General features: G+C 38.4%; 1 protein-coding gene across 1 annotated transcript in view; it reads left to right on the top strand.

Moving 5' to 3' along the window:
* The window catches only part of PLXNA4 (plexin A4), a 2,762,645-nt gene that overhangs the window by 1,763,043 nt on the left and 987,159 nt on the right, over positions 1–12,443 (top strand). The window contains exon 9 of the mRNA XM_044064236.1: positions 8,922–9,036. Within this exon, the coding sequence (XP_043920171.1) occupies positions 8,922–9,036 (115 nt within the window). The remainder of the gene's footprint in view (positions 1–8,921; positions 9,037–12,443) is intronic.

Raw genomic sequence — 12,443 nt, 5'->3', positions numbered from 1 at the left:
CATAGCTGTTGATGTCACTGCATGTTAGGTGTGTGCAGGATGTCACTACATGTCACAATCCCTGTTATGGATTTTGACTAGTCACCACAGAATGATGGGTCCAAATATCTCATTTACAGCTCCTTATGTTTATACCTGGCTCTAGGAATAACACCACAAAGTTGGGAGGTCTAAGCAATGAAGAGATAAATGTAGGATTTTTCAAAAGGGAGCTATAGTGCTCCCCTAGCACAGTAGTGGGGATTATGGAAAGACAGGGGATGATGCTGGTTCATGCAGAGATCGAAGTTAAATAAATGAATCAAGGAAACTAAAGACAACACACATGCTGAACTAATTAATTTTCAGTTATTACTATTAATTGTGATACTTGCTTATAGTGAGGTCTGACAGTTGGGGTCTGAGAAGTATATATCCTATCTGGATGACTGTAAGGAAATAACATCGGTACATTCAGTGGATTTTCCTTAGTGACTGTTCATCCTGTTCCTGAGTGTATACTTTAAAAACAACAGAAGTCTCAGTTATACTGTTTTTTTCAGGAATCAGTGTTTGCATTAAGAGATACCTCAGCTTTATGTTCTTTCATACCTTCTAACTCTTTCATTCAAATACTGCACTTATTACATTGCTTATAATTTTCTTGTTATGAAATTTTCCCCTTGTATAACTCGTGCCCACTAGATGCCATTCCTACCGACATGAAAAATGACATAACAGAAAACAATACATTTATTTTGTGCTACAATTAAAATACTATGAATAAGATATTAAGCTTGATTTCTGTTAGATCAGTGAATCAGTCCCACTCCCCATTTAAAATGCCTACTCAGTAATAGCCTTCATAAAATATAAAACTCTATCACAGTACCTACTACCTTTAATGTGCTTTTTCAATATCCTGAATATAATCCATGTCAGTCTTGCACTGCAAGAGCAATCTTTATCATTTGAAAAGATGCACTGAAACAGAATTTTGCCAGTGCTATAGCAGTTTATGTTTTCCAATTTATTTGACTTAGTCCAGTGCCGACCCATTTCAAAGGGAACATCATACAAGTCTTGTCTTCCTAAGTGTTCTAATGCCCACCTCTACCATTGACAGCCAATTCAAAATATTATTCCAAAGCACCATTAGTCGGGTGACATACTACCTCCTTTAACAAAATGAAACCACAAGCATGAAATATATAAGCTAAGGTGGGAAACATCTCACTTAACTTTGTGTTATGTTATTGTTAAATACTGTGCTTTTCAAAGCACAGAAGAGCTTTGGTCTTCTGTTTATCCACAGAAGCTATGTTTTATGTTAGTGTCAGATGTGGGATCATACCATATACAGTGTGTTTATCTCAAGCTGTATAAAATCAAAAAGCAAGTTTAAATGTGCTTGTTTGGTGGTTCAGTTCTTTCCCAGTAAGATGATAGAATGAAGATCTTAGTTTAATCATGTTATGCTTTTATTATGAACACTATCAAATTAACATATTTCATATTTTGTTTCATTCTTCACTTTTTTACAGAATGAACTGACTTAGTAGTAAAATTAGAGATATTCTTGAAACGTGTGATGTTGCATGCAAACACCATCTTAGCACATAAAGTTTCACAATTATGCAACAAATTTAGGAAGAAGGCACCTTTGTTAAGCACCTTTGCTTTAATCACATGATAGAAGTTAAACAGCAGCAAGGTTGGAATGGCAGTTGGAAGGTCAAATGGGTTTAAATTCTGTAATACACCTTAGGCTTCTACACTCCATTTGCACATAACAGCAAGAAAGATATTGCAGCTTTTAAGACCAATCAGGTGCATGTGTGTCTTCACATTGTTCCACTCTTGAAGTTAATTTCATGATATCCACTTCCTGACCATTTCACAACTTGGTTATGAAAAGAGACCCTGTCCTAAACCTTCTGTAGATCAAACGCTGATGTCCATGGTGCTGAAGCATCATAAATCCTCTTGTTCATCCTGGTAGGGTGTGACTTGCAAAAGTAACTTAGTACTCTCTATGGTGCTGAACCCCCTCATTTACCAAACCTGCATCAAAAAGGTCATCAGCTTTAAAGAAGGAAACATTGTTTATTTCCTTAAATAAGCATTGAGAGGCATAACTCAAGTAGCATTCTCATTATGACAATGAATAGCATGCATGCTGATTTCTAACAAGAACAATGATGTTAACAGTTTTAACAAGTAATTTGCACATAAATCTTTAACAACACTGGTTATTTATCCAATGTTGTTGTTAGGCATAGCTCTATCTTCATATTTCATCAGGTTCATAAGAGGAAAACAGGGAGTTATTTGTGATTCCAGAGCTGCAGGTTGCAGACCTCTGCTCTACAGTTTTAATACAGAGCAACTTGTTTACAACTGCTTGGCTTTTTCTTTGATTGTATCATTATTTTGAATAATATACATCTTCAAAGAGAGAAATGAATTAACTTCAGTGTAAATCTGATTCCTTGTCATTTTTACTGATTAAACCACAGCCTTACCCGTTTGCCTTTTGTTATATGACTGTAACATAAATCTTCATCCAGGACTGTGCTACTGTGCATTGTGGTTTACTACAGCAATAGTAACCTACTACAGTCATTGTTTTTAAGAACCCCAAATGCAAACACTTTGATTACTTTCACTCATTACACAAAAGCATTGTCCCTGTCTGTTATAAGGGAGTTTACATTCCAGTAATTACATTTCCATTTATGTTCACCTTTATTCCAGATATTCGTGTTTGTGTTAAATGTCCTTAATGCTATAGATATGTAATATAAAAGCAATATGTATTTGCAGTAGTGTTTTACTAATATCAGTGTCATAATTGCAGTATTGTTTCTATAAGAGGTGCATCCTTACTTCAGACACAGTAAGAAATAATTAAGCAGAGTAAATAAACTCTTTATCAAATTAAATCATTTCTACAGTAAACTCTGTAGCACGTTTACAGTAAATGGTTCCCATTTTACTTCTAGACATGAGAGCTGAATTCTTTGTTGGTTTTCTAGAAGATTATTACTAAATGCTGGTGCAAATGTGGGTATCAGCTGCTTCAAGCATGAACATTCGACTCTGATGTATGTTTTTGTATTTGCCTCAGTAACAGAGGCCTGTGTTTTATTGACTGGCATGAACATGCATTACACATATTCCACTGGCTTCTCTAGCATCCAGCCCCTCTAATCTTACCAAATGAGAATGAGTGAATACCTTATGGATGCTGAACTGTTCATGGTGTATTTGCTAAGTTTATGTATCTGTAAGTTTTATGCACCTTAGCTAGGTAATTATAAGTATTAGAATATTTGGCGGCTGCATAAATAAGAATACTGTCTTTGTGATAGGCAGTAGATGCATCTTTGTTTTATGCTACTTGAAAGCAGTTCTACATTGTCAAAATCCTGTTATTTTCTTGTATACACATGACATTTGACTGCTGTCAGATGTATGCAGAAGCTGACTCTCTCTCACCTAAGCCCTAGAACATCAGGTATATCTCTCATTCTCTCTCTCTCTCTATATATATATATATATATGTCTGTATACTGTGTGTTCTATGGTGAATCTTCCTTTAACTCATGCTCATGTTGACATTTCTCATCATCAGAATGTGTCCCTATTCTGCCATTTTAAAAATTTCTTTTTATAATTCCCTTCCATTTTTTTCCCTTTGGTATGGGGGTTTGGAAGTGAGTCAAACTTAAGGTGTGTTGAAATGTAATCCTCCTTTCTCTGCCTCCCTATGATTTTTTGTTGATTTTTAACTATTTTTATATGTAAATAGCTACTTCTCCTTCAGTCACTCCTGCAAATTGTGCACCTTGTTTTGCTGACATGCCAGGTAAGAATTTATTAGGTTGCAGGTTTTCATACTTTAGTAAAATCCAAGCCCCCTTTGTCCATCAGTACAACACATTCAGAGTGCTTCACTTTTGCTTACTCCCTTTGGTAGCCTGCAGTTACCTGTTGGCTGCCTCACTACCTCTCCTCATACCAGAGTTAGTCTTTGCCCGTCAGACTAACACCAAACCCTACTTAGGGCCAGTGAGGAAATCATGTCAGCATCATATTGATGTCAATCACTGTTTCTTCATGTCCTAGCTTCCTTTACAGTTGCATGCATTGTAACCTCTGGGGCCAGATGTGCTGATGTATTGCCCTACTTTAGCTGCAACTTATCCACGGCCTCTACCATCCTCTGTCTTCATGAATCATGTCATTAGATTGACCTTTTTCACCAACAGACAAATACTCTAAAAAGTTTTCACTGAAAGCACTTTGGGTGAAACAGGAAATCTTTTATTACAAATGGCAAGGGCACTTGTTCCCTCCAAATCCCCTTACTTAAATATACCTTTACTGAGGTCCCACAACTGTGGGTAAAAGGGAATCCTACCCTGCCAGCAAAAGTGCTTTTAGTGAAATATGTTTGCTGAAATTGCAGTCGCTAAAACTGATGTTGCACTAATGACAGGCTCCTGCCCTCACTATTGCCAACCACAAAGCATGCTGGAGTGCAGTCCCTCACCGTCAGGATGGGCATGCCTTACCTCCCTTACCAGCACTTCAGTTGTCTGAGCTGCAAATCAAACAAGTTTCACCTGGGCCATAGTTAGGACATATCTATGTAGAGACACTCAGTCACATTTAGAATGTTTTTTTCTCAGAAAGTGAGCAATTGAAGTCACTGATCTTTTGATTTAGTGACAAGCTTAGGCTTCTTTGCTTTATTCACTTTGTGTCTGTCACTTTATAATAATGTACATTGGATTCTAACAGTTTTTGCATCCATTATTCCCTATCAATATGCTACCCTGATATCTGCATCACCCATTGGTGGACTCTAAACAAAGAGGTTGAGCTTTCTGTGCTCATCTGAAACCTTACAAAAACACAAAGGAGCTTCCAGTGCCAAGGAGCTAAAAACAATGAAATACACCAGGGCAACAAGCCACATGACCCGTCCTTTACGAATCTCACAAGGTAGTGAAATAAATAAAAAAAACTTTAACAAAGTTAAGTGCTTTCATTCAGAAAATCAGGATTTCATTACAACTGTTTTTACAAGATGTTACATGTTTAAATAACCTGTTTAGTAGTCACATGACTGAACCATTGCCAAGGTTTAAAGTGCACTTGCCCCACACCCTCTGGCAGTTTAGCTTGACAGAAGACTGAAGGTATTATGTGATGACCACCCATATATGATAAGACAGTCCTGGGATTTTTAGGTAATTTTAATTAGCAACCATTTTGCTTAGCTCTAAAAATGCTCTTTTTTTATTTCACGACATTGTGGAATTCTTGAAAGTTGGGTTGTGTGGTTTGTGGCCCTGGTATATTTCATTTTGGTTCATCTGGAACTTCTCAAGCTAGTTTAAATGCCACTGAAATATGCTCATTTCCTCATATAAGCTTAGGCTCTTCTCCCTCTTTTGACAGATGCAGGACATTTCAATAGTATGAATCTGGATTTTAAGTTACCAGTGAAGCCATACACTTGACAGTGTACAAGTTCTTTCTGTAAATGAATATAGATGTGCAGTTCAACTTGCTCTTATGTTTCTATCTTCTGGTAGCAATTACATGCAGGTAACTGTGTATGTCTATTATTTAAACGTACCTCTGTCCAGCCTATCATTCCCAGATTAGTAATTTGTACCTACATCAACACTGCAGACTCTGATGTCCACACCTGCACTCTAACTGTTCACATAAGCCTTCACTTACCCTTTCCATGAATGTAGATGGTGCTTCACACAGTCTGATCAGCCTAACAGATGAAATCCCAGCCACTAATTGTTTTTTTTTCCTCCAGGGGATCCTGTACTATTGTAATTTAGATTTCTGTTATGTAGATTGACCTGATTAGCAGTGGTGGTGCTGCAATAGGGTTGTCGCCTCACAGTAAGACACTGTCTGGTTCGATTCTCAGCTAGAGCGTCTTCTGCGTTGAGACATGCGTGAATGGGCGTACCTTTGTTGAAGGTTGTGCATCAGGGCTGGTAACTCGGCACATAAAAATCAATTACCAATCTTTAGCGGACCGGACTTCCGCTGTGGCGACCCCTAACCGGGAAAAGCCGAAAGACGCAACAACTCCAGTCCTCCAATGCCAGGATATTCAAGGATGATTGTTTACCTGAGCTTTTATAAGAATTGCATTGTAATGGATGGCTTGCAAGGAAGCCTTTCTCCTTTAGGGTTCTCTGCGGTATTCTCTACAGCTCTGATATGCAAGCCACATATTTTGCCATGATCTAAAACAAGAAAAAAGAAGATTTTTCTAGGCCTTCTTCATTGAAATCCACTACTTGTTTCTTAGATGACAACATTTTGGAGGCTGACATTGTCATATTTTGCCTATAAAATGAGTAATGGGTTGTAAAGAAGTTGATTTGAATGATATCCATCGACAATACTTGCCTCACTGAACTCACTAGAGTTGAAATGGTCTTCATCCTTCTTTTCAACATTTGAGGCAGTGGAGGCCACTAAATTAGTCAAAGGATGGGAAAAACATTCCAGTATCCCTGCTAAGTCAATAGGAAGTCATACACTCCCCAATCCTTGAATAGATAAAACAGGTAAAGAATAGAAGCCCCCATTCCTTGAATAGATGGAACAGATAAAGAATAGAAAGAACAAACACCTATTGAGAATACAAAAATGTAGCCTCCAGAGGCTTTTACTGAAGAATAATGTACATCTGCTCTTATGCTAATGCATTCTGTTCATGTTAGTCCACTCGTGGATGATGTTGTTGTTGTTACTGCTTATTTGACTTTATCTCTATGTAACCTTAAGGACTTTAGCACACAAAACCTGTCTGTCAATGTTCTTTTCTTTTAGTTCTTGCAAACTCATATTCATTACTTCAGAAATTATTTCTACCTCCCATAGCCTCTGCTGCACGTTTTCTTCCATAGCCTTTGTTGTTTCCAGATCTTCTCTTGTACATTCCGTCTTTGTATTATGTGGCCAAAATATCTGTATTTAAATTCTAGTATCAGACCTTCCTCCAAACTGTCTGACTTTACTTCCTTAAGTACTGACTGATTTAATCTTCTTGCAGTTGGTATAATTCCTCAAAGTTTTTTTGAACACTACAGTTCAACAGCTCTGGTGTTCTGGTGGGAAGCCTTATATAGCCCATCTCTCACAGTCATATATCACTACTGAGAAACCTATATTTGGGGCAATGAGGACCTTTGCTAAAAATTTGATGGTGTTGCTCTTTAAAGTCTTCTCCACATTTGCCATAACTTTCCCCAAAAAGCAAGCACATTTTAATTTCATAGCTATAGTCTTTAAATGCAGAGCATGCTCAGTCCAGAAAAATAAAACCTGTCACTGGCTGTACTTCTACCTATGTACTGCCAAAGAATTGGCAAAGATAGATGCTGATATTTTTTTTTACATTGAGCAACAATCCAACTTTTGCTCTTACACATGTATCAACAGGCTTTTATCTGCCTCTCTGTCAGCAGAGAGGTATCATCTGCATTTCTGCAATTGTTAACTTTTATCCTCTCAATTTTTAATCCAGCATCTGATTTGTCTAACCTGGAATTTTGCATTATATATTCATTATATAATTTTAATACGTACAAAAGCTTTCTAGCACTCTTTCAAAGTACTGTAGTACTTTATAGTACTCCATTCCATATTCAGCTCCAGATGTTGCATCTTGTTATGCATGCATATCTCACTGGGAGCAAATAAGGTGAATTCATATCTCCAGTTCTCTAAGAACTTGCCACAGTTTGTTATGGTCCATTCAGTCAAAGGCTTCAGAGTTGTGACTAAAACAGAAGTAAATATCTTTCTGGAGCTGTTTTACTTTTCTCATTATCCAAAAAAAAAAAGAAAAAAAATGACAATTTGATCTCTGATACCTTTGTCCCTTCTAAAACCAGCTTGTACGTATGGCTGGATTCAGTCCTAATATTATTGGAGTCTATCTTGCAGGAGCTTGTACATTACCTTACCAGCATGTGGAACAAATACAATTGTTAAATAATTTGAATCCACTTTAGTATCACCATTTTTTTGCAAATGAAATATAAACTCACCTTTTCTGATCAAATGGCCACTGTCGTAGTTTACAAATTTGCAGATAAATTTCATGCAGCAGTAAAACAGCATCCTTTTGAAGGATTTTTAACATTTAATCTGGAATTTCATCACGTTTTGTGGCCTTGTTATTAGTAAGGTTTTCTTTTGTCCAATTAAATTCACTCTCCAGATGACTAGTTGTAGATAAGAAAACATATCAGTCCATCGTACTACCTCCTCCATCTGTAAAGTTTTTCATCTTGAATGAAACTAGATTATTTCTGCTGACAGGAATGATAATACAATCAACATATAAAGAAAATTATGCAAAAAGTGTAGCTGTAGCTAAATTCACTTTCTAGAAAACAGTAAAATAATTTGGCCTGCCACATTGTTTGTTTCTGACTTTCAATAGTAAAATGGTATGTTCTTTTCAAAGTATGACGATATATTTCCATGGTGTGTTATCCTCACTCAAGAACAGTTGTTAAAACGTTGAGTGCACTATAATAATTGCTCATATTTCTCATAAACAGTGCTTGCCTAGGATTTTCTCCAGTGTTTCAACCTGAGTTGCAAAAATAAACTGTCCTTTGTACTGAACCTAATGCTGTTTTGTTGCAGGATAACCTGAATTTGTGTGAGATAACTGGAGTTTGTTAAGGACTGCATATGCATATAAATAAGTATTCATGAGTAATGATTTTAGATGGCATGATCTGTGAGGTGTGGGGGGGGTCTGTCAGTCTGTAAACTAACTACATTACTGAATGCTATTGTAGAGAATAACAAAGTAGTCTGTCAGTACAGGCTAGCTCATACACACCTTTTCCTGCCTTATTTTTTCTGTCTAGGTGCTTGTCATGTGTGAACAGCCCCTACAGATGTCATTGGTGTAAATATCGACATATGTGTACACATAATCCGCAGACGTGCTCATTCCAAGAAGGGAGAGTTAGAGTTTCAGAGGTAAGAATATGAAAGTTATAGATGGTCTGGAACAATACATTTTTTTGTAATGTATTTATTTGTGTGTTTTTTATTTATTTATGTTTAATTGATAATGGTTTATGAAATGTTTTGCAGTCAGGCAAAGTGTTGATTGTTTCATCCATGCATCCTGAACATGTGACACTCAACTGAAGCTTATTTCTTTTAAACTGACTACCCACAGGTTGAAAGGTAGTGGTGCTGTGGTGGTGGTGGTGGGGGGGTGTAGACTAGATATAAAACAGCCTTATTTATTTTCTGAGTGGAAGAACTGACTGGTCAGTGGAGAAACATCTTTGTGAAGAAATTGTGTGGGTATGAATAAAGTGTGCAGAATTATTGCAATGCTTCTTCAAGCAGAGGTACTTCTATTTTGGAATCTCTGAACTATTAAACCAGTAGACTACAACAGGGAGCTCATTATAGTGAAACTTGCTGTAACTGGTTAATGTAGATTCCACAACAATTAAGTATTTTCTGGCAGCAGTGACTCTTCCACTTTGAGTACTGTTTCACCATAAAATATGGTTTTATTGTGTGGTCTGCACTCTTGTGGGAGGAGAGGGTAGATTCTGCCCTTCTGAGTTGGGAGTTTCTTGTTAAAGGCTTGCTTATTGTGCCTGTTTATTTGAACTGTTTCTTTCTGAAATTGGTACGCCTTGTTTGCTGTAGCACAAGACTAGATTCAGACCTGCTGAATCTAGCTTTGTTTGTATAACTTGAGCACTAATCCAGGCCATCTTTTTCTGGAGAAGGTTCCCCTGCACCCTAGTGGCAGGAGTGTGCAGTTAGAACATGTCTGATCGAAGACTGCTGGAACAGGGCTTAGTTTTTAGCTTTTTATTGGTTAATTTGTTTAAATTAGTTTGCTCATTTGCTACTGTTATATTAAAAAAAATACAATTTATGCATCGCCGCTTAGCTAGGGTTAAAATATTCCCGACGCCATAAAGTCTGTTCTTCAAATTTTCCCTTAGAACTAGCCAGTTTTTTTAGTTTTAGCAGTCAAATCTGTTTCTTTGAGCTCAGCACTTGTTCAGAACTCATTGTAAGCACTAAATAAGCTACAAATTACTACAGCGCTCGACTTTCCTCACTTGTCTAGAGGAAAACAGTTTTTAGTACTTAATAAATAAGCACCTATCCAGGCATGTCTATGGGTCAGCTCCTGGTGTTTTCTCTTGTCTATCTGATGAATCTGGGCATCTTGGGGCAATGCAGCAATTGCCTCATCTACACTGACAACCCTCTCCTCCTACCTCCCAACACTACAACCTATGAAAGATACACTTATATAGGCAAACTGGAAGCAAAGCTCTCTTCACCCAAGACTAGACTAGACAGTGAAGATGAGAGGGTAAACACTTACACCACACCACACTCATCACATAGTCCCTCAAAACCTACACCACCAAAACACACACACAGAAACACAAAGCACACACCTACATTCACAGAGGCTCTCAATAAAAATCTGCCCCAGCAATAGTGACCTCCAAAGCAGAAACACAAGCAATCTCCACCCTCCAACACAGCCCAAATGACACATAGCCCACAAACTCAGTATGTCACCCAACCACAGCCCATAAGGCATAACAACGTAGCCAATACTCTAGTCATAGGTGACTCTATAGTCAGGCACACTGATGTTCCACTCACCAGGCTAAACAAGGAGAAAGTTACGGTCTGCTGCCTGTTGGGTGCCAGGATCTGCCACATAATGCACGCACTCAGGTCACTCCACAGCAAGTACAAATATGACTCTGTCATTGTCCATGTAGGTGTGAATGATGTGAGACATACCTCCTTGGACTACATGAAAAGCGACATGGAGGAGGTCTCTGATCTTGTTGCCCAGGCAGGTATGACCCTAGCCCTGAGTAGCATCTTGCCATCACCCAGAATGATACCACAGTACAAAGATAAAATGATTGACTTCAACAACTGGCTAAGCTTCTGGTGTCATTCTAAGGGGATCCAGAATCTGTCTGCCTGGGATGACATGATCAACAGACCACGATGCTTTGCCAGAGATGGCTAAGGCTCTTGCCACCCCTTTAGTGCCTTTTTAGGAAAGGTTCAAACGACAAATTCACCACCATAACAGGTACAAACAAGCATAATCTGAGGGTAATGCTACTCAGTGCTAGAAGTCTAAACCTCAAAATGCACTCAGTTGAGGCACTCCTTAAAATGGAGAACATTGACATCTGTGCAGTGACAGATACCTGGTTCAAAGCTCCAGAGAGCACCCCTGCATTACCATGCTATAATTCATACCACACCTCTCGGCCACCTAACCTGGACTGAAACACTAAAGGCGGAGGCATGTCCATATTCATTAAGGATATCCACACCTACAGGCTAGTTGCTCAGCATAATGCATCCAAGATTATTCAAGGGCAACTAACTCTGGGCAAGACCGCAATCAAAATTGTAGCTTGCTACAGATCCCACATCATGCCCCAGGATTTCTACTCCTCATTTCATGATACACTGGAAAATATTAGGGCACAACACAGCACCCTAATAATGGGTGAGTTCAACTACCCCACCATTAACTAGGAAAACTACTCATGTACCAACTGCTTTGCTCAACGTTTTCTGGAATTCATAAATTCCAATGCCTTGGATCAACTTATCCACACCCCCACCAGGGGCAGCAATATCTTAGACCTGGTCATTACCAACATTGGCGACCGGTGTTCCACACCAGAGGTCAATTCCTTGTTGGTCAAATCCGACCACAAGCTAATCACCCTAGACGTCCACATCCCACCCCCACCCCCCATTATGGAAACCACAGTAAAAAATTTCTCCAAAGCCAATTTCACACTTCTTAAGACAGAAGTGGCAAACTTCACGACACCCATGGAGACGGACAATAGAGGTACGACTGTTGAATCCTACACAAATGCACTTTATAAGCACTTACACCAGTGCACGGATCGTGATATCCCTAACAGAACCAGGATGCTATCCTCCAAAAAAAAAAGAAACCAATCTGGTGATCCCCTGCCATAAACAAATTCTACAACAGAAGAAAGAAACTGCTGCAAAAAAGAGTAAAATCCCATGATTGGAGGAACTCTGTGGTCAGCATCAGTAAGAAGCTGAGATCCCTCATAAAATCCTCCAAAATTAGTTAAGAAAACAAGATTGCCACTGTTTCTAAAGACAACCACAAAGCATTCTATTGCTATGTCAAGAATCTCAATGGCAACACTCAGATCTGCTCTTAGTTACAACACAATGGCACTAAATATACAGAACCAACTGATATTGCCAACATCTTGGCAGATAGGTTCAGTGCTAACTTTACCCCCCTCTCAACCCCTAATGGGCCCATCTCTATACTGGAAGAATGCAAAGCTCCTGTAATCACG

The sequence above is a fragment of the Protopterus annectens genome, chromosome 2.part2 (assembly GCF_019279795.1).
Source record: "Protopterus annectens isolate FY-2018-M chromosome 2.part2, PAN1.0, whole genome shotgun sequence".
Classification (NCBI taxonomy): domain Eukaryota; kingdom Metazoa; phylum Chordata; order Ceratodontiformes; family Protopteridae; genus Protopterus; species Protopterus annectens.
The sequence above is the reverse complement of the archived record's forward strand: the minus strand, read 5'-3'. Positions and strand labels throughout refer to the sequence as shown.